Source organism: Oryzias melastigma, linkage group LG6, assembly GCF_002922805.2.
Source record: "Oryzias melastigma strain HK-1 linkage group LG6, ASM292280v2, whole genome shotgun sequence".
NCBI lineage: Eukaryota > Metazoa > Chordata > Actinopteri > Beloniformes > Adrianichthyidae > Oryzias > Oryzias melastigma.
The window spans coordinates 3,703,985-3,727,713 of record NC_050517.1 but is presented as its reverse complement, the minus strand read 5'-3'; the positions used below and the strand labels follow the sequence as shown (position 1 = coordinate 3,727,713).

At 39.0% G+C, this 23,729-nt stretch overlaps 1 protein-coding gene across 5 annotated transcripts in view; it reads left to right on the top strand.

The window, feature by feature from the left end:
* LOC112152349 (transcription factor SOX-6) overlaps positions 1–23,729 on the top strand; it is a 148,575-nt gene that overhangs the window by 46,779 nt on the left and 78,067 nt on the right. For all 5 annotated transcript variants that reach the window (XM_024281865.2, XM_024281866.2, XM_024281863.2 and 2 more), the window contains 2 exons: positions 1,981–2,200; positions 6,914–7,124. In XM_024281865.2, coding sequence (XP_024137633.1) covers positions 1,982–2,200; positions 6,914–7,124 — 430 coding nt within the window. In that variant the 5' untranslated portion in view covers position 1,981. The remainder of the gene's footprint in view (positions 1–1,980; positions 2,201–6,913; positions 7,125–23,729) is intronic.

Below are 23,729 nucleotides of genomic sequence, written 5' to 3'. Positions count from 1 at the left end.
GGAGGCCACATATTTTAAAAAGTCAGGCAGCAGTGATTTATTCAACACTAATGTTGAGGAAGAAATGTGTGTTTTGTGTTGAGAGACGGTCTGTACTGTTTTATGACTCCTGACCTGATGCCTTTTTTGATAAATACATTATCATGTGTTTGGCTTTGACTACTCTAAAGCATTTCAGTCTTTTTTTTTTATTTCATTTAATGCTTCTGAAATGGTGAGATTACGTTTTAAGGGAAGAATGTTAAGGGAAAAAAAACTGTGAACAAGTGCAGCAGGAGGGAGTCATAACAGGAAATAAGGTATTAGCCTAATGGCTCTGGCAGTGCAAGAGTTCCATGTGAAAAATGAGAGATTCCTCCACTTGAAGTTGTCAGCACGGCCTCTGCTTCTTTAATAGTGCAGAGGTGATGAGAGGCCTTGATGCTTCTTAATGGATTCAAAGGTTATCCGTGTGTGTCAGTGTGTGAGGAACAGAGCAGATGAAGACATGCTAGCTGCTCTGATGAGAAGACAGAAAAAGACTTTAATGTCTGTATTTGTTATTGAACGTGTCTTTACATTATTCATTCAAACGTACATTAATGAGGCAGTTTTGTTAATGTTACTTCAGGGTGAAGTGGAGAAACAACAGCATTCATTGCTGTATAAAAACTGAACACACTTTAACACCTGTTTGTTGTTGAATTCATTTAGCAATATAAAAGGTAAAATATGTGCTCATTGTCTCCTATGAAGCATCCATTCAGCAAACTGCAAACCTCCACAAGTATCAGTGACGCTGTGCATAAATGATCTAGAAGTACTATAGTACTGTATAACAGAGCCTGTTTTTATTTTTTTCCCTAATTCCTTGTACAAATTCCTGGTATCTCAACAAGTCCTAGAAAAAAAAGCGAGATGCTTACTCAGATGTCACTGTGTTAAAGACCCACTGAAGTCAACAGTCTGTTTGGTGTTTCCGACATGTTCTTGTGCATAAAGAAAAGGAAACAAACAAAAAATCCAGCTGGAAAAAGACTGTTGTTACATTAAATCTACAATCGCAGGCCGCAGTCTTCCTGCTCCGCTCCATTCTGAATCCTCCACTTGCATTTGATTTACTGTAACTTTTCAACCGTCAACACGATCAACATCATTCCAGCAGATTCTGATGGAGAACATTCTTGGGTTATTCATTTTGGAATTTATTTTTGTATTACCTTTTAACTAAAAGATTTTATATGTGGGGGCAGGATCGGAGGAAAGTAGACTTCGGAATGGTGCAAACGAGAGGATGAGAGTAAACGGCTGTTAAAAATGAATTTATTGCTATTGGTTATTGACATCCCATCTGCTGTTTGTGCTGCTGTCTGACTGCTGTTATCCTTTCTGTATTGATTTAACGATTCCTTTTACTAGAGACTATCAACCTTTTCTATAGGGACTAAAGATGGAAATTAGCCTGGTAGTCTATAAACTTATATATTTGCATTTTTAAACGTTTTATTAGTATATGCTGTCCATGTCTCAAATAAACAATCAATCAAATTTATCAAAAATATGTTTTTCAAAAAGTTTTATTGCTGGAGTTCTTACCACTAAAATACCCATTTAACTACGTATCTACCCATTCAACCACTTAAATACCAATTAACCACCTATTTACACGTTCAGCCTCCTAACTACCGGTATCCATCCAGTCGTCTAGTTACATTAAAAGAGCACTAGTTTATGTAATAATGTAAGTAATAATGTTTAGTAATAATGCATAGAGAAGCTTGTATTGATTATATTTTAATCAGTTCAATAATGACTCAAAATCTGTGTGGGGGAGTGGGGGCAGCTATCCCCACTTACCTAAAGATACTTTAAGTTACTTAGAACATGGATGAAGCCGTTGTTCTCCAGGGCATCCTCATGTGATCCGTCACAGCAGTTTACACCCTGATGTAGTAGAACATGAGCTGAGTTTACCGATGCTTTCTAAACTCTCCTTCTCAGAATGATGTCTTCCATGCGAGCAACTCCTCCCTTTCGCCCACCGTCTGAGGAGGCAGAAGCGATGGGTCAGGACAGCGCAGTCTGGGCCGACGACGAGCCAGAGGCCCCAAAGGAGACGGGGTCCCCCTTGTTACCTGATCAGCCTCACTCGGATGAACTTCAGCCCGTCAGAGAAAAGCGGATGGATGCTGACTGGGAAAATGTCGCCCCTGCTGCGATGGTGAGAAGTGAATTACTGGCGGTGAAGTGAAATTGACCATTTCTTATCTTGAAATATGGCGCTGTAAGTCAAACCTATAAAGCAAATGCAGTTGCTGTACACAGTAAACACACGTGGGGCATGCGGGTCATAAAGCACTCTTGAGATACATGCAGGAGCACACAGAGTGTGCAAATTCTCATGCATGATGACAAACATGCCCTCTCGAGTGCACACGCTCTTTCTGATGCGCATAAGCCCATTCTGGTCACACACTCTGGCACAGCAGCGGCTCTCTCTGCTCGGGTTGCTGCAGGCGGTGCTGCAGGCAGCCCTGTGAGGGTCCTTCTTGAGAGAGTTATACCCCCAGCTTCTTCATATCTGCACAGCATGAGTGTGTGTGTGTGTTTGTGTGTACTTGACTTAAGGTTGTGAGCGTCTCTGGTGGATGAGGCTGGTTTGACTGGAGCCTCAGAGTTTTATGGGCATCATCATCATTGAGCTAAAACATCTGATACTTCTCAGACAAAGTAAACATTCTACATACTCTGTGATTGTAGGGCAGGATATAATACGCCTCCACTTTTCTAAACCTGTATGAACCTTTAATATTCTCTTGACTGCGATATTACCCAGTCAATACTTCATAGCGATCAGCGTTTGCATCAATCGTATTGCGCCCCTACGGCCGTGCAGTCGAGTTCATGTTGGCCGGTGCTGCCTGGGAAAGCCGTTTCTACTTTAAAGCCTGGTGATGCCATTGTCTCCAGCGTTTCAGAAGTTTGGTGTTTTATTTTTGTGCTATATAGAGATGTTTGAGATTCTGTTTTTCTACAGCTTGTTTATTTCATACACAAAGTTTTCCTAATTATGCTCACATCTATATCACTGTAATGGGGTTGTGGTTAATTCATGGTGAGGACAAGACAAGTAGATGGTCTATCAGGGTTGTGTTTTTTTTATTTTAAAAGCCTCAAAATACCAAGTAACTATACTTAAAAAGTTACATTTGAAATGATTCGCCACTTGCAGCATATCTTAATAAAATATAGAGAATATGCTGTGTCTTCTTTTTTCACAAAGGCTGCTTTTCACCAGCTGATTTATGTTGTTTACGTAGAGAATTTAAAAAAATGTGCGTTATTGAGGTCTCCCTGGTGTCTCCACTATTATAGGATTAATAACATCCAGGCACTTGATAGTCACACACTATAGGGGTTAAAGGAGGGGTGTCAAATGTCTGGCCCGTGGGCCCCATCCGGCCCACTAAAGGGTTTCATCTGGCCCAGTTATGAAGAGAGAAAAAATTTAAGAATTAAAAAAAAAAAAAAAGAAGCAAGTTTCTAGCCCACACCTGTGGCGAGTTATGGTTCTGTAAAGAAATGACTGCAATGCACACTTCCACCACTAGGAGAAGCAAAGGAAAAGAAATACCGGCATACCAAGAGATCAAGAAATAAACAACATTTCTTTGCAAGCGTATGCCATGGCTGTGAAGTTGCTCAAAAATGATCAGGGGTGACCCTCCAATTACAGAAATGTCAAAAAGATCATAATAACAGATCTAATAATAATAATAATAAATAGGGTTGCTTTTATTTTTTCCAACTGAGAAAAACAAAGCTACAGATAACAAGTTGACCATGTAGGTTATGTTGCTGTCATGTTAATGGTCCAGCCCACTCTAAATGGTTGAATGTGGCCCCTGAACCAAAATGAGTTTGACTCCCCTGGGTTAGAGTGTAGTGAAGGAAGTCAGACTTAAGCTGAGATGGTGCTGCAGTGAAGAGGAAGGTTGATGGTGAACAGTTACCACATTTGGTTTGGACAATTCTTCAGACAACCATTCTCCTGATGGAGATGAAATCTGATCCGGAAGGAAAACAATCAAGTTTTTTAAGCTTTTGCTGACCCTCACAACTTCACGTCAGACATTTAAAATGAAGAATTTTCTAACCTTTTTCATTTATCTTCCATGTTTATTTTTTTACACCAAAAAACCAGAATAGTTATCTTTATTTTGTTTGCTCTTCTTAGTCTCTAATGCCTTACCGGGGTTCACATAATGGAACAACACAAAGACACAAACTTTAGCGTGGATTAAACAGCCCTTATCTGCTCAGGAAGGAGCTTTGAAAACTGTTCACAAAATACTTTTGCTGATTGACTTCCCTTTAACAGTCAGATAAAGAAGTTTGACAGTGATACCAGTCACAAATCACTTAGCACATCACTTAAAGATAGGTGAGTTGAAAAGGAGGCTGCATGTTACCTTGTACATCTTCAAAACAGAAACAAAAAAAGGATTTTGTTTTGGCACTCAGCCCTTCATTGCCCAAACAAAGCCACAATCAATCCTCTTTTCCTTGGAGGTTTTGATGGTGTGCAGGAAGTTTTACTATTTAGAAATAATCAAATCAAACAAAAATGTAAACGTGAATGGGGATTAAAAGCAGACTTGCTCTGATGACAATTTGCAGGCATGTCCCCGTGGACTGGCCTCCATCCATCCTCCTGGTTGATCTTCGTCCTTGTGTCGCCCTGCTTGTAGAACTACTTCCACCCCGACTTAAACACACCCACCTGAACAACCCATGAGTGACACGCTATCTCTCAATCCTCATTACAGAGGCATCTCCTGCTCAACGACCAAGTGAACAACAGGACCTCCTGGACCCTTTTCAAGGGCATCTTAAGACCTTGCTGTTCACCAAAGCCCCTTGTCTTTGAAACTTAAGCCCCCTAAAGTTTCAAGAACACCCCCCTACTCTGTGACTGCTGGAGAAAGCATCCCAAAAATAGCCGTGGTGTTTAGGACACCTGTGTTGAAGCGTCTGTAGTGTGGGACAATGTGGTCATCTTGAGGAGCTTATCTTCAGGATAAATATAGACTTAGTTTATCCCTCCTTTTTTGAGAAGGGGTTGCACGGTGGCACGGGGGTTAGCACTCTCAACTCAGGAAGAAGGCACTGAATCCATGGGATTTGTTCTCCTTGTGCATGTGTGGGTTCTCTCTAGGAACTCCGGTTTCCTCCCACAGTCCAGAAAACAGGCTTCATAGGTTCATAAGGACTCGGACTTGTCCCTAGATGTGAAGGTGTGTGTGTGGCCTTGACAGTAGTCGGGACATGTCTCGGTACTCCCACTACCCCAAAGGGATTCAGGGAGTGAAGAAAACTGATGGTTGAATGGAAGTCTCTTGGAGAAGAAATGAAACATTTTCAATTATTTGACTGTTTTTTTCCCTTCTACTTTGATGGAATCCACCTTTATGACTGAGAGTCGACACGACACTCCCCTGCTTTTGTCTCGAGTCATAACTACTCACACTAGCAGACAGTAATTAAAGGCGTTAGTTTATCGATGGTGATCTGCTCAGATTGCACAGGAAGTCATTCAGATTCTAGAGGTGAAGTCCAACTTAAACATCTTCTGAGGACAATTTTACTGCACCTCCAAAGACCCTTTAACACCGGACACGTCACTGACGAAATAACACGCGCCTTTTGACATACCATAACTCTGACTGTTTCAAGAATCACCGTGAATCCGCTGGTTCCTGTCGGCTTTGCATTAAAGCTGTGCGGATTGATCCAAAGTATCGATAGTATCGATCTGAAGTTGGTATCGGATGGATATCAGCCTGCAGATATCAATATTTCTACTCTTGTTTGAAACTTTTCTGTATTTGCAAAACACGACCTAACTTTTAATAAACTGTTTTCCCTTTGATTGAAAATATTATCCTAATTTCTTATTTTATGTTTATCAAGCAATTAAGAAAAGAGAAACCATTTGCAGCAATTAAAAACAATTGAGATTTTCAGGTTCAAGTCATATCAACCACATGTGAGCACAAGACACTGGAGCAGAAGTCCTCAAAGTTCAATAAAGCTGATTCTGATTTAGGACAAATATTGATATTGGTATCGATGCTCAGTCCAAGAACCTAGATGTCTTAAAAGCCATAATGAAAGCTAACATCAAAATGCTCTTTCATTGATTTACAATCCTTTCCAACTGCGGTCAAATGAGCCGCCGTTCACATTTCCGTGGTCACATCAAGAAGCTCCGTGGAGTCTGGTGGAGATTTTCCAGCGTTCTCAGTCCTGCTACCGTAAGTATTGGATGAAACTCACACCAAAAATCCAGTGATGCTGATTTGACCACAGAAATGTGAACGGCGGCTCATTTGACTGCAGTCAATGTGAAGATACCATCTTCTCTTCTCCAGAACCTGAACTAGACACTAGGAACAGATGAGGGTTTAGTGCATGTGCAGCAGAGCTGTTGATGGAAAGAAGATCATTCATTCAAACAGAGTCTGTCCAAGACACTTTGATTGATTTAAAAGGAGAAATACTCGGAAATGAAAAAACTAAATGATTTCTGATTACATTTGTTCTCTTTCAGAAGATAAATGACACACAGACATGTTAGAAACTCTAAAAACAGGATTTTCATCAGAGGGGACTTTAAAGTGTTGATAGCATATTATTGTGTCGAATTTTTATTTTGAACTGCTATAAAGTTGAAGAGTTCCTTGAGGATGGTACACATCTCAGTATGACCAAAGCAGTGAGAAGTATGGGGAAATCAACAAATCTGGTCCTGGACTCCTCACTTCCTGTCAGTAGCAAAACAGACAAATATCAGATAAGTCAGATAAGTTGGATCATTTTTTTTGGGTCATAAATGTAATGAAACCTCTTCCCACACTTCCTGTCTTTCCAGGACAACGAAAGCAACAAAAGCTGCTCTGTCTACTCCCATCGGAATAACTCAACGTCTCCAACCAAGCTGGAGGAGTGCCCGAGGGACCGTGGAGAGCCGATGACCGGCTTTCCCTTTGGAACACCAGAGCGCCGCAAAGGAAGCCTGGCAGACGTGGTGGACACTCTGAAACAGAAGAAACTGGTGGAGTTGACAAAGACAGAACAAGACGGTGAGAAGACGTCTTTTCTTTGCTTCATGCTCCCGCGTTCCTGTGGGTTTGGTGAGAATCATGTAAACGTCCTCTCAGACCTGCAGGCCAACCTGTCAACACCCAGTTGAAACTGAAAGACTCCCGTACAGCAGCACATTAGTGCTGTCACAAACGATTATTTTAGTAGTCGACTAATCACCAATTATTTTTTTCAATTAGTCGACTAATCGGATCATGCGCAAAGTGGATGTAAAGCACACATCTTAACCATCATTAGCTTTAAACTAACTAAAACTAGATATATTTGCTGAATTTGGCAGCTGAAGATGGTAGTGACAACAACTGAAGATGCTGAAATTGATAGCTAAAAACGCTGAAGCTGATACCCAGCTAAAATATTAGTTAAATATAAAAAAAAAAAAAAAAAAGCCCTAAGTTAGCCTAAACAGCTAGCATGTATCTGAAATATTAGCTAAACTCCAAAATAGCCTAAAAAAGCTAGCATAACGCCTATATAACTTTCAACTTTACTTCACTCTGACTCCATATAATATAAAGTAACCACTAATCGACTATTAAATTAGTCATTGATGCGCTGACTAATGGTGGCAGCCCTGCTGCACATACAAGTACTGTTTCGCTTGAGTTAAGGAAGTCATCTTCCTTTTTTGCCTCATTTCAAAAGCTGTCAGGGTGATTTGTGGCGTCTGGGGTATAAAAACTTGTCCCATGAAGGAGCACCATTCAGTTTATCAAGCAAATTCTTCAAATATGATTAGATTTTTACTGGACTGTGACCGCAGAAGTCAACTTGCGTCTTTCTCCACGTTACTTTTGGGCTTTCCCTCAGGTCAGCGCTGAATCACAAGTCTTGTGTTATTTCATCAACATAAAAAGACATGCAATTTCTTTTTCTCCAACATTTTATGGATAAGATGTTTGTTTTCTCCTCTTTACCTGACTGAAGCTTTAAACACCTGAAACTGACACTTCTCTCACTCGATAGATCCTCATATCAATCAGGGAAAACACAGGTTTCCCTTTCTGCCTCGTCTCCTCTGATCCTACAAAGGAAACTGCTCCCCTCGTGCCCGGGCTTGCCCCTTCCCACCCCAAAGCAGGCAGATCTGAAAGCATCAACAGCACTCTTTACTGTTATTTGTAGATAGTAATCGAGATATCATCAGAGGAGCGCTTGATCTCGCGTATTTAGGGGTTTGACTCTGTTATTGATGCAGTAAAAGTGGACCAAAATGGCAGAGCCGGAGGTGCGGTTTCTTTAGTTTAAGGGGTGGTAAGTTTCCCTCTCATCTGAACTACAGTGAGGGTCTTTAAAGTTAAAACGACTGTCTGTGTTTGTGTCTTCCAAACCTTCCTGTCAAATCAGAACGAGAACAGGAGTGGGAGGAAATGCTCCAGGCCTTTTTTTAGTTTGAGTCTTTTTATTAGACTGTACGTCCAAATTCAAAATGATCTGACCTGAAGAGTCAGTTGATTTCTATGTTTTTGTGTTTCTTGTATATATTGCATTTGATTTTGTTTTTTTCATTCCAATTTTTTTTTTATCTGCTTTGACGTAGATTTGGATTTGACTAATGGTGGAGAACTTTAGTTTTTTAAATACTATGTCTCATTTTTAATTGTTTCTGTTTTAAAAAAAGTGAATTTTTAAATGAGAAAACAAACATGTACTTTAAAAAAAGGAAAATTGAGGATTGAGTGATGTTTTATACATGTGTTAAAAGTAGTTTGATCAAAATATATTTTTCTATTTTGTCTGAAAGCAACTTCCTAAAAATTGTTGCCCACTTTAAAAAGCAAAATCAAAACAAAACGATATCAAATCCTTCCTTTGATTCAAGATGTGCACTCATGGAATACAGATGACCCAATGTTATCTTGCACTCATTTCTAACTAAACTAATTTCTAATTTTTACAAAATATATTTTTATGTTGAGTAAAATATTGAAAGTTATTTAAGGTTTAAGTTGATTTATTCTGGAATAATATTCCTGTCCTTTTATTATTTAGAATTATGTTAAAAGTTACAGTTTTAAAGTTTTAAAATGGGCATTCTGCTAGATTTTTGGACTATTTTGGAAATTAGCTAATATTTTAGCTGGTTATCAGCTTCAGTGATAATGCTATATTTCTAGTTCATAATTATATCAAAAAGTTACGGTTTAAAAGTTTTAAAAATGTAGTTTTAGAGTCAATAAATGTTTATCGTGTTCAGCCCGTGACCTCAGGTGTGTTCTGGATTTTGGCCCCCTGTGTGATTGAGTTTGACATTCCTACTTTAACTCTTTAACACCAGAGCTCCAGTGTTTATGTTCTTTCATTTACTGTAATTTTTTAATTGTTAACACGATCAACGTAATTCCGGGAGATTCTGAAGGAGAAAAGCGGCTTGTTGAGTAGCTCACACCAGATGCAAACGCAGCTCCGTTCAGTGTCTGCGTGAATGCTAGTTTACTTTCTGGGTAGATACACATGAATGCCGCCATCCTTGAAACTCATCACTACAGCCTCAAACCTCCTCCTGACAGGCACCTCGTTTCACTCTGCTTTTCCTAATGTGTTTTTTCGGAGCGAGTGGGGTGATCAATAGACACCAGAGGATGAATGCTTCATTAAGTCACTTTTTTCATTTTTGGCTTTTAGAACTAATGAGCGATAACAGCCCTTTCTACCGTCCTCCTTTTATGTCTCATCTTTTAATTTTGTTTGAATTTTTTATTTTTTTTTCAAATTGCATCTTTGGGTCCTTTTAAACTGATAAGAGTCTTTTCCTCTTGTGTTTTTTTAGATCTTTCATCCCTTCAGGTGTCTTTCAAATTACATTTTACACAGGCTTTCTGCAGCAGGCGACCTTGCTTACATCCTAAATTAAAGCTTTGTTGTGAGTCACCGGTAAAGAAGAAGCATTCCAAACTCATAAGACGGTAGATTTGTTTTGTTTCCTTAAAAGAATGAACTGCCCGCAGGAGTGCAAGGCCACGCTGGTGAATGGGCTGAAGTGAGTCCCGGTATGACGGGGATCACTTTGTCTTTCAAACGCAGCAGAAACGCTCAGTTGTGCTCTGTTTTTGATGAAAGTTTTCTGTTTTTTTTCTTTATGCAGTGTGTGTTAAGTAAACCTGACACCTAAGAGTAATTTGTTTTCACCTCATTGCTGCAAGCATGTGTGATTTTAAGCACAATGGGGAAGGATGGAGCTGTGCGGCATCTTTAGCCACCTCTGTCCGCTCTCCCAGGTTTGATTTTCCGGATGATCAAACGGAGACGCTCAAAAAAACACTCTCTAACAACTACTGAGCGCCCACTTAGCTTACTGATCCCACTCTGCCGTGTAACCTGGAGCTAAACAGTGGAAGATGTGGTTGTTAGCCCCAGAGCAGCTCTCACCCCCTGTCGCCCCGCTGTTAGCAGTCTGCAGCTCAGAGAAACTCTAAGTGCCTCTGACAGTTCTGATGAATGGACTTAGCCAGGCTTTTTACAATGTGGGAGATCTTTTTTTATTTTGAAGTCACAGTAGCGGGAGCTTTTAAAAGGTTTATCGAGAATTTTTGAAGACTGCCGCGTAGATGTATTACTGCGTAGCATGTTGCTGAAAATGCCTCTTTTTCTTCAAGAGGTCTACACAACCCGAACGGGTGACAAGGAGGTGAAGGCCGGATTTTTTTTCTTGACATGTTGCTTTTTATACACTTGGGCCTCCATTGTGTGAAGGCCTGAACACAAAGACAATCTGCATACAAAAGTCTTTCTGTGAGCTACTAAAGCTTTTATTTGACCGGTATGCTGGAGGCTTTATGAATGCTCAAGGGCAGGATAACAGAACAGCACAAGAAAAAGAAAAAATCTTTTTGCCACAGAGACAGAGCAATGGAAATCCTGCTCCATATTCCATCACATTGTTTTTAAAAATAAAATAAATGCATCTTTATGTAAAAATTGTGGACAAGAAAAGTAAAATGATAAAGTAATGCATAAAGGGGTGGAATTATATCACTTATTTCCTCTCACTGCTTTTCAAGGAAATCAATTAAACCGATTTTGACAAACTTTCCATTAATAATGGATTCAATGGGTTTTGTATGTTTGAGTACAAATGTGTCTGTTTATGATTAACAGCACTTATAATAGCATCATTAAATGATGCTATTATAAGTGCTGTTAATCATAACATAAGTTAATCATATATATATATATCTGTTTTCTGTTTTCATTAAATTATTTCCTAATCAAATCATGACAAATCGTCTTAAGTATGATATTTGTATGAATACATATAGATCTTTTTTTTTTATTTCAAGTTTGAGCACACATATATTCCTATTTACAACCAAGTAACAAACACATTTAACCACTATATTACATTTCAATACTTGAATATCAATAATGCACTTGAGTGTTTTACTCATGCATTATTTCTTCAGCTTGAAAGGGGGTGGGATGAAGAAAAACTATTTTATTCCCAACCCTCTTTTCTTTGTCTACTTTTCTCTTGTTTTTTTTTTGTTTTTTTATTTCTTTTTTGGTTCTTAAAGTAGATCATTTCCCAAAAGTACCTGAACAAAAGATACTAGACATTCAATACTTTGATATTGTGGCCCTTAAGGTCAGAAAAACACCAACAAATCACTTAACTCAGAAACATATTAAGAATAAAGATCCTAATGGCAGTGAAAAAAGTGAAACAAATAATAACAAAACAACATTATATTTTAAAAAATTGAAACTAAATTCCAGAAACCAAAACAAAATTTCAAAACAAGGAAACACAATGAAAATGGAAAACAAAATTAACTTCCAGAAATGAAAGGGGGAAAAAAACCCAGTAAGAATCCAGAAAATAGGAACTCATAGATTGGATGATAACGTTTGGGTTTATATATATTTATGATTTGAACTTCAATATATAAATGACAATTATGTATTTAAAGAAAGAATTATGGCCAATGCTCAAACACTGTTAAATGAATAGAGATTGATGAGTGGAAAAGCAGAACTCTTAAAAATGACAATACAAAACAATCAAATTATTATGAAGAATAACATTCTGTCTAAAGGATTGTTTTTAAGATGAAAGTCAAATAAAAAGGAAATTGTTCAAAAAGAGGTAGCTGATGTATTTTTTATCAGCCTTCACAGAGTTGTCAGTGCCTGCTGAAGCTCTGTGTGAAGGGAATTAACAAACAAAACAGCCACATTACCTGAATGCCAATCTAAACCATTTTGGGATGCGGTGCGATGGATGTCAATGAAGTGTGCAATCTATCCACTCAGATCTGACGAATGAATTTTGATCATTTGTCTGGTCGTACCTTAAGACAGCCGACCTGCTGCTAATAAGGTCTGGCACGGACCAGGAGCCCCCGTGCCAACTCAGCCATCCAATGTGCCAAGTGCAGCTCTGGCGCCTGGCAAACACTTAAAATCACTCTAATCCCTGCTTACACCAACGCCGGGCGAATTACCGTGCAATTCACGTGCTTCATTTACAAATGCGATTGGGCTCAATTACCGCTGCAGCCGAGGGAGACACCTGCACCACTGGTCTAACTGGAGGCTTTTCTCACACGTGCAGGCTTCCTCTGAATTCTGTCGATAAAGACAAAACGATCATGTTTCTTCATTTTAACTAACAGAAAAAAGAGCAACAGCAAATGTCTCCATACCTCAATGCACACATTAGATATTCATAAAGAGACCAAGGATCCTATTTTAGATTTGAGAATGCCAGCAGCTGCCCCTCCCACCATATGGAAATAGGCAAAAGCACAGCCTTCAATCTGGCATTAGTGGTAACATGATGATGCATTTCTAGAATCCAACAAAGCCGGCTTGTTTTCAGAGGTTGTAATGACTGTCTTGATTGATTCATATTCCAAAAACTTGAACTTGTGATAACTTATAATTAAGTGTTAAGCTTGAAGCACATGTCATTTTTGCTTGGCCAAGTTTCAGCAGTTTTTTTCAGGATGTCCCTTTTGGAAGCTGTGTGCTGCTCGCAGCACCTTTTACTGTTTAGCAAAACATATCACAGTTTATTCAAGGCTGTTTGAAAACAAATCTGTTTACAAAGCTGGGACTTTTCAGGATTAAGCTCTTAAAGCTGGCAGATCTCCGGTTTGTTGTACCTGTTTGCAGAAACGGTCACAGTGAAACCATCAGAATAAGAACGTCATTTTTCCTGTGGAGCGGCTCAGGCCCGCCCTACGCTGCATGGACCCATAGGTGAAAAATGAATCTGGCTCCCCCTGCAGGTGCTTAAAATGAGACATTCCAGCTGGTGCTCGAATTGAGAAACTCTGTTTTTGTAGACACGTACGCAAACTGACTGCGCCACCCATTCAGCCAAAGTTGGGGAATTTCAACTGTTTAAAGTGTTAAAAAGACAAAATAACTAGATTGACAGTTAAATTTGTCTTTTTCGACCAAAACGCAGTGGGGAGTGGTTTTCCAAGCAATTTTATGTAAGTAAAACAGACAAACCTTTGCTTTGAGCCTGCGTTTCCTCCTCTTCCTTTTTTCCCCTTAAAGTTTTTAAGAAGCTCTAACAGCGGCAGGGCGCTGCACAGCTGAGTCACTGATTACATCAAACTTTTCACTTATTTTATTTTATCTTTATATACCATGAGTGGTGCATCAAAACAAAACAAAAATAAAAAGAATATGCAAACATTGTGATTTGGCGCCCCCTTCAGGAGATGGTGCCCTGGGCGGCCGCTTAGGTCGCCTATGCCCAGGGCCGGCTCTGGAGGAACGCCACCTTCCACATTCTCGCTCTGTCCCTCTCAGTCCATGCATGCTCTCTTCTAGTCTTGGTTGGTCTCGTCCAATCCAAAGGGTCCTGAACTGCCTTGAGTTTAAAAAAACGAACAAACCCACACACCTCATAGTCACCCATACAATAGTTTCTGTAGCCGGAGGAGGGGATGCCAAGGTTATCTCTGACTCTATTTCTCACCATAGAGACCTTCCACAGGTCTTTTCTTCTGACTGTCACTGTTTTAGTGAGTGCTCCTCAGATGTCAAAGAGCAGTTGTGTTTGTAAAAGTGTTGCACAGGAAAAGCTCCTGTATTTTCTAATGCTGCGTTGCAGAATGAGCTGCATGTGAGTTGTGTGTCTGTAGTTGTGTGTCACAAAGCTTATGAGACAGGAAGGTCCAGCGTGTGTTACGCTCACATCGGGCATGTTAGCATATGGTGTTCACACTGAACTGTTGCTTCCTGATACCAGCACATGTACCGTAGTCCGGGTTGGAAGACGCTTGCGGTGAAATGTAGAAACGTGTAAATCTGGTGAATCTTGCTCCGTGATGAATGATGATGGTCTTTGCATGATTGATTTTCAGACATTTGGCTCTTCCTTCAACTAAAAGGAAAATTATCCATCCGTCACTACCAAATCAGAGCCTATGATTGGTCAAAGTTCTGCTGGTTTAACCTTTAACAAATGACGGCACGTTTTGTACATAGAGGCTAAAAACAGACAACTAAACTTTTCTGGTGGCGCTGGAATGCAAGAATTTTGACCACTGAAACCCAAAGCGCAGGTTTACGTGTGTTTACATTTTAATAGACATGGCTGCTTGAACGGATGTTTCTGAGGGTGGTGTGAAGGTGGTGTTGGACCTTAAGTCTAATGAAAGTCTTCGCTCTGGCTTCATGTTAGCAGAGCTTTGGCTGGACAGTTTGGGATGCAGTTGTGTGCACATTAGGTATCGACTCCACAAAGTTGTGTAGTAGCAACGCTGGAGTGAGAAGCTTTATTTCAGGCCATTGCAGCCTTCATTCTTTCCAAAATGAACAAGCCACGCCGGGATCGGCTCCCTCTGGACTTCTTGTGGCTGCTTTCAATCTATTACTCAGTAATTGATCGGGCGCTGTTTGCTAACGATCAGCCACAGCCTGTGGGCTGTGACTACACATTAGTGGAGTATGCTGGCCTGTCTTCTGCTGTTCAGATTGGCTGCAAGCCAGCCTACATTTGGTACAGGAGCAGGCAGTGCGGCTCGGTAAAACAATACCCAACACAATGACTCACATTGAATCACTTTTTAAAAATGTAGGACGGATATCAGTGAAATTATTGATGAAGTCCCACATGATATGAAACAGAGAAACAAAAGTAGAAATCTTTCTTGGTCACATTTGAAACCAGAGAAGTGTTTTTTAAGTACTTTCAGTTGCTTCTATTTTATTTCAGGATGCATTAACTTTGTATGCTCAAGTTCATTATTAAAATATTACTGATAGGTAAACATGAGAAGAAAAATCAAAGCCTCATTTATTCTGTACTGACATAAACACAAATCATCCAAAATGTGCGTTTAAAGTAGACCTTTTTATTGTTATCACAAACTGAGAAAAAAAAGTTTCACTTTATTAGTAATTTGTTAACCACATTAAAATGAACTATTTTATTTTAATTATGATGAATAAATTAACAAATGACATAATGAAAGTGGATCCTTCAATCAGAAATGATCCACTCTTCTGCTAACTGTCTACATGTTGTTTACTACTGGTTAATATAAAGAGTTGATTGTTTTCAATTAGTTTTAAGTCATTTATGATTGTTGGATGTGATTTTACTGTTCAAGTGTTGATGCTTTAAACAGCATCCGTCGATCCATCCATCCGTCCGTCCGTCCGTCCGTCCATCCATCCATCCATCATCCATCCATCCATCCATCCATCCATCCAGGCACACCAGGCTCATGTCAATGGGGATAAATATGTAAGGGGACGAAAACACAAAACCTGGACACCAGTAACATTAAAAGGAACCCAGTTAATGAATAAACGAAACCCTGTGTCTTGAAGAAAGAACAAAATTAAATAATTAGTGTACTGGTTCAAACAAAGAGACAAACCAAAAGTGATTGGAACCTTAGCCAAACATAAAATAAGTCACGGTGACTGCTGACCCAGACATGTCGACCGTCGGACTCAGCAGCTCCCCTAAACCAAAATTACCTAAAGAAAACAAATAAACAAAGCCCACAAATCAGAACTACCAAGGTCCAACCCCAAACTAAAATAACACCCAGAAGTAAGACTGTTAAGGACAAAGAGGAGAAAAAGAACAAAACAAACCCAGCAGCCTCCTGCTCTGCTCTCTGACGTTTTGACTTTTTTTTTGCTGAAACTGCTAATAGGAACACCTGTACAGCTTATTCCAATAAATCAGGTGTTAACCCTTTAACACCTGAGGCGTCGCCACTGACGCTTAAACCCAAATCTAACTATCTAACTTTGAGCTGCTTTTCTCCTTCAGAACGTTCTGGATTGATCATGTTAACACTTCAAAAGTTACAGTGAATCAACAAACATAAACACTGGAGCTCCTGGGTTAAACCGTTCAATCAGTTTCTTTTATAAAAACTTCAAAAACATTTTTTACAAGGAATTCTATCGAACTGTCACTTAGTTAAAATTATTTTTTTAGATTGAATATTTGTACAAATATGCATAAATTAAAAAAAGAAAATCAAGAAGAAAAAAAATGTTAAGAAAAAAGTAACCTGCAGAGAAAAACAGTCAAAAAGTCAATTACAGTAAATGTTTTTAAATGAAAAAATAGAAAGTGAAGGTGGCCCTTTTGGGTTCTTTTCCACATATTTGGTCAGGATCGGAGCCATTGTTGGCTTAGTTCACCCTCGCTCCACTGATATTTGTCTTTTTGACCACCCACCCAAATCCCTGGCTCCGCCCACCTTGGCTCTCTTGTGGGCCAGGACCCAAAACAACGCTCCTATTGTGTCTGACCCTCACATCCTCCAGTGTCTGCATGTCCGTGCGTGTGCACGTGTGTGTTAGGGTAAGGTTTCACATTTCCAGCCTAAAGTAAAACCAGAAGCTCGGGTCCTTCGCTGGTGTTTTAGGAGCGTGTGTTTAACAAAGAACTCGCTCTGTACTTCCCGCTATGACTGCAGCTCCAACTGGAGGCTTTCTTTAAAATCTCATTATTTCATTCTCTTAGAAATCTGAAGGTCAGTAGATTTTATGGTTTACTTTTAATATTCAAATCCATTTTTCCTTAAGACTGATTCAAGTCGAAGTAAACTAAGAACTGAATCAAACTATGTGAGCGAAAAGTAGTAGTTTATGGGTCGGGAAATAGATATTACTCTGAATTTGTGTTCAGTTAAATATAATAAATAAATAGTGGTACATTCTAAAAAAAAATCTTTATTTAATTCTTTTTTTGGTACAACTTTAAAAGTTTAACACACACTTTAGTATTACACCTGGTTCAAACTGGACGGAGAAGCACCGCGTAGCGGCGTTGATCAGAGGCCGCTTCCATTCGTGCAGCGGATGGTTTCACCGTCTGGTCTATTTGTGCGTGAGCCGCGAGTGATCCGCATCAATTCTGTCAGGAAGTTATATCAAGATACATGAGAAAATCAGTTTATTTTCAAAATATAACCAATTTTTCACAATAAAACATTGATAAATGTGATCATGTTTTTGTAACTAAACAGACAGTAAAGATGAAACTAAACACACAATCACAACACACACACTTCTCTCTGTGAGTCTCACCAACAGATAAGTTAAAGAAGTGTAGGTCTACTAACTACTTCCTTCTTCTTAGCAGAAACATGGGGTCGTATTTTTAGGTTATTAACTTACCCATGATGGTACAAACAGAAAAAAAGCAGAAGCGCCTGTCGACCCTCGAGGAAAATGTGCGTCTGGTGTGAACTGCTGGAGAGAGCGGATGCTGCACAGACTCTGCTCCACGCCGCTTCGCAGCTCTTCCGCGTCCAGGGTGAACCAGGCGTCATACAACATTACCTGTACATCAATGGATCATTCGATGTAGATTCAAACAACCTTTGAGTTGGGAGATTATTTACAGTTTTGCAGCTCCTTTTAGCTAGAAAATCCAGTTTGTAGATTTCATCTGTCCATCATGGATCAGCGGGTGAATTCGCCTCCTGCTCACTCTCAGCCTGGCTCGGAGATATTTTCCAACTTTTATAAGTGATATTTTTCCCAACTCAAAAGCATAACAACAGCACAACAACTGCATCATCTTCTGTGATTGTCATTCAGGGGAAAGGATTTGAAGAGAGTTCTCCTGAAAGCTCGATGGTCTGCATCAGGAACTTTTACACCTGTCCAAATTGAGCAGAAAACTATGGAAACAAATCCTGATGTGTTCATGTGTTAGTTTACCCTCACTCCTATGTGGTCCTCCTTTCCCATTAGTCACTTGATGATCTCCTGCTTTATCATTCCTAACATCTGTGCTAATCCTGCTCAGAGATTTTATTTTTATGCTGTCAAACTGAAAATGTGATTCAATGTTTGTCACCATTAGGAGGTGCAGATCTGGAGGTCAGAGGCTTGGATTGGGTCATTACTTTAATACCTGTGGATGCGTCAAACCACATTTGCTCCAAACTTACCTTAGTTCTACATAAAAACAAGAACATATGTGAGCCACATGTGGCTGTTTTATCTCTTTTTTGTAGCTCTTCAGCTTTAATGAAATATGCTAACAATTAAACACATAATAGATTTAGATTTAGTTACTTCAGTTTTGTCATTTCTGCTCAGATTTCTGACATGTCAAACAACTAAGCAAAAAAAAATCTAATTTACTGTCAGAAATTCTGTAGAAATAGTCTTTAAATTTGTGTTTTTAATTCATAGTTAGTCAAGCAAAAGTCTCCAAATGTTCTTTTATTTTGGTAAATTACTCTAAAGTGGGTAAAGTTTTGATCAAATGCAGTTTGTTGATTTAGAGCAGAGGTGTCAAACTCAATCACACAGAGAGCCAAAATTCAAAACACACAATGGCTGAACAGAAGAAACATTTGTTAAACACAGTAAAACTACATTTTTAAAACTTTAAAACCATAACTTTTTAATATAATTATGAATAATAAAAAGGCAGGAATATTATTCCAGAATAATTCAACTTAAACCTTAAATAACTTTCAATATTTTACTCTCCATAAAAATATATTTGGTCAAATTTATATAAGTTAGAAATAAGGGCAAGATTACATCGGGTCATTAATAACAATAAAATAAATTGAACTGGAGGGCCAGATAGAATTAGCCGGAGGTTATATATGTATATATATATATATATATATATATATAAAACGCTGTTGTAATTGAATTATTGTAATATTTAAGTTACATTTATAAATCAATGTTTACTTGATGAAAAGCATAAATATTGTGCTTTTATTTTTTAACGATAAAGTGAGACTGTGGCTCTCGTTTTGGTCTGTTTTAAACCAGACCAAATGGTTGTTTTCGTGTTAAAGGTTGCAGACCTCTGCGATGGGCCAAAGAACACTATTGCTCTAGTCACTTTTTTCTTTAGCGTTCCTCTCTGGTGAAGCTGCGGAGCTCAACACATGCACTCATAGTGAAGTCTACGCTGGTCTCCCGTGTGGCTTTGCAAACCCTCCAAACTTGAACATGCTCATAAAAACACTATAATAGCACTTTGATTGAATGCAGCACAGGCCGGACCTGTTTGCCCCTCAGGAGTTCTCATCCCTTCAGTCAAACAGGACGGGTCCCTCAGACAGGGACATGACTGAGCTACTTTAGCCTCACAGAGAAACTTTGTCAAAATTTCCAGCAGGCGACCTCGGTACGAATAAAAGACCAAGTCCTGATCTGCTTTCATTTTCACACCCAGCTGCAGGTTAAATGTAGAAATGAACACGTTTAAAGCTCTAATCTGGGATTTTCTAAAGCCGCGACAACCGTCTCTAATTCTATTACGGCACGTTTAGTGTGATCAGAAAATGATTGTTTGTTTTTGAGTGTTTTTAGGATGTAAAGACCATTGCATGAACCCCCGTGAGACCGCGTTCTGGGACAAGAGAGTGGAGGTGTCGTCTGACAGATGAAAATAGTGTGTGAAATGAACACCGTGCTAACATGCAGACGGGCTGACCACTCTGCAGTGTAATGGTTTTACAATACTGAGCAGGAGCTGTGCATGTGTGCATGTGGGGTGTGTGCGTGTGTGTGTGTTATAAACCCACTTTGAGCAATTAAATGTCTCAGCAGTGCAGTGGCATTCTTTAATCAGTGTGTTCCTGAGACAGCCGTGGTGTTGTGAATCAGCGTGTGTGTGTGTATCTCGTTCCTCCTCCTGGCTGGCTCGTCTCCTCATGTTTGGACATATGTTGAGTTTTATTTCACTGAGACATCAATTCTGCTGGCCAGCTGTTAGGACAGCTGCTCTCTGTGTTCTTCTCTGTCTTTCATTCTGGGACTCTCCATCGTTCTGCATCATTATTTGCTTTGTGCTTCAGTTTTGTGTTTTTGCTCTTGTTGTATTGTATTTCCCGTCCAAACATCTCTTCTGTGTTTGTTTTATCATTCTTCAATGGTGTAATTTTGGTTTGGATTGATTCATTTCAGGTCTTCCTTTGCTTCTCCTCTGCTGTGAGTTCTGCAGCTGAAGTTGCAGCTCTGACATAAATTTGGAGGCGCAAAGTGTTGCTGTCAGCTTCCATTTGCTGGTGTTCTGCAGAGCGCTGAAGACACTCAGTGTTTTTTTGTCAGCACTCAGTGCACTAATAGCAAGCACCCATTGGAAGGTTAGCTTTTGTTATTTTTAACATGAACTAATTTTTTCAGATTAATGTTTCTTCTCTTTATCTTGGCGTTTTGACAGGAGACCCTTGAGCGCTGGCGCTCCGAGACTCCTGTTGGAGTCTGTGTTTTATTAGAAACAGTTAGGGAAATAAAGGCAAAATCTTGACGGCTGAATTTATTTTCAGCTATGAAAAAAATTATCTTGTATTTCTGCTTTAGAGTAGATGCTAAATGAAGGTAATTTTGAAGCAGAAGTAGTTTAAGGGTTAATAAGGGTTAATAAGAGCTTCTCCTTCAGAATCTACTGGAATTATCATGATAACAGTTGAACAGTTACAGTAAATCAAAGAACATGAACACTGGAGCTCTGGAGTTAAAGGGTTAAACCACATGTGTCAAAGTCAAAGCTCTCCAGATCATCTTATTTTATTGTTATTAATGACCCGATGTTATCTTGCACTCATTTCTAACTTGTATAATTCTAAAAATATATATTTTTATGGTGATTAGTTAATTGAAAGTTATTCCAGGTTTAAGTTTATTGATTCTAGAATAATATTTCTGCCTTTTTATTATTCATAAATATGTTAAAACACATTACAGTTTTAAAGTTTTAGAAATTGGGTTTTGGCTAGCTTTTTGGACTATTTGGAGTTTAGCAAATATTTCGGCCACATGCCAGCAGTTTTGGCTAATTAAGGCTGTTTTGCCATTTTTTAAATTTATTTATTTATTTATTTTATTTTGGAGTTAGGCTAAAATTTACATGCTAGGTGTTTTGGCTAATTTAGGCTTTTTTCCGTTTTTTAAGCTATTATGAAGTTTAGCTAATATTTCAGCTACATGGTAGCAGTTTATTGGGCTAATCTAGATTTTTCTAAAAAAGATTTTTAAGTTGTTTTGGAGCTAGGCTAATATTTACATGCTAGCTGTTTTTTTTGTTTTGTTTTAAGGTTAATTTGGCATTTAGCTAATATTTTAGCTGCAGCGTCATATCAGCTTCAGCGTTATCAGTTATTAGCTTCAGTTGATAGTTTCAGCTATCAACATCATCGTTTTCAGCTTTTTTAGGCCTGAGCGTTTTTAGCTATCAATTTCAGCATCATCAGCGGCCAAATTCAGCTTACAGCATTCACACTAGCATCATCACAGCTAATGCTACATATCTAGTTCAAAATTATGTTAAAAAGTTATGGTTTAAAAGTTTTAAAAACACAGTTTTAGAGTGTTCAGTAAATGTTTATCCTTTTCGTGATCTAAGGTGTGTTTTGGATTTTGGCCCCATGTGACAGAAGGTACTGACCTCTGATGTGGACAAATGTGGGGACATGAGCCATATTTTTTTTTACAAAGACCTATGGCACAACTGTGTGGCACTTGCTGTTTGGGAATGTTGACGCTGGCCGCCACAGGCAAACACTCAATAGTCAACAGGCAGTGTGTAATAGTCCTCAGACTCCGCCTCTCTGCAGGTGGGTGTGGAGGCGAGAGATAAAATCATTTTTACCTACAGCTGGCTTCTTGTTCTCTGATTTACTACAGTTCCATATAGCATCCTGCTTCATGCCTTTTCTGTCTCGTACAATGTTTTAATTCACACAACTCCATTTTAAAAAACCCTGATTTTAATAATGTGTACATTCTTACAGCTTTCTGCTTCAACAGCAACAGGTCCCACATGTGTGGATGCTAACAGAGGCTCTACGAAGGGTTAATGCATGGGAGAGGGCTGCCTTCTGCTGTGGATAATTGAAATGTTTTGTAAATTTGGAAAATGTCAGCACACGAAAGGCCAGAAACGGATTCTGCATGGTCCCTGCCTCTGCCTGGAGGCACAGGCAGGAATTATGGAGAGAACCTCATAGAGAACAGCTGTGTCCTCTGCAGACTACCGTCATCCACCAAAGCTAGCTGGATGAAAAGAAAGGAAAATACCGATTATTCATACTTTTAAATCTCACCTTATAATTGTATTTGCTTGATGTCTACAAGTTAAAAACAAAATTCCCATTCATCTTAAACATTTTTGCAGTATTTTTTTCTCTTTTCATTTTGTCCTCTGCACCTCCTGAGGTTCACATCTTGCTTGTCCCTCCTCTCATTAAGCCATCTATCGTCTGAGTTTCTCCTCTACATGATGGAGGAGTCGGTGCTCGATGGCTAGAAATCTTTATGCACCGTCCAATCCAAACAGCACTTGAACCCTGACTCAGTGGAGGGAGGCGACAGATAGGGAGCCATCTAGGGTAAAACGTTTCCCTCTCATTCCTCTTTTCTTTTCCTCTTCCGCTTCCCCTCTCCTCTTCTGATGTGTTTATCGGTGTGAGGGCTGTAAATTCTGCATCGGTACACACACGCTTGACTTATGCAGATGTGTCTTGGACTTACATGTTGTATTTTTCTCTCTAAGTGCTCTCATAAATTGTGTTCTGGGTTTTTTGTGATGAGAGGCTCACTAAACAAATGCTTTTTGGCGTCTTTGGGTCTTGTGATGCAAAAAAGAACAAGAGTCTTATAACTTTTTACTTGTTTGATCAGGAGTCTGCAACCTTTCAGCATCAAAAAATTCAGCTCGTTCAGGACACTACTGCTTGTATTTTTGGTATTCATAAACTTTATAGTTTTGAAATATTGAGTGAAATATTCCCCATAGGAAATAAATGAGAAAGTCTTCAAATTTCAAAATGTAAAATAGATTAGCAATACGCCTTTAAGTATTTTCATGGGCTGTTTCATCTTTTAGGATTTTTTTAGATTGGAGTTTAGCTAATAGTTTAGCAACAGGCTAACATTTCGGACTAATTTGCTTTCTCCTGGGTTTTTTTTTACGGTAATTTAGAGTTTTGCTTCTATTCTAGCCAAAGGCTAACGTTTTCTCATAATTTAATTTACTGAGGAATTTTACAGTGTTTTGGAGTTTAGCTAGTAATTGAGCAATGTATTAGGTTTTTTGGCTAATTTGACATCTGGGTTTTTTTGTGCGAATTTGGAGTTTAGCTCATATTTTAGCAATATGCTCA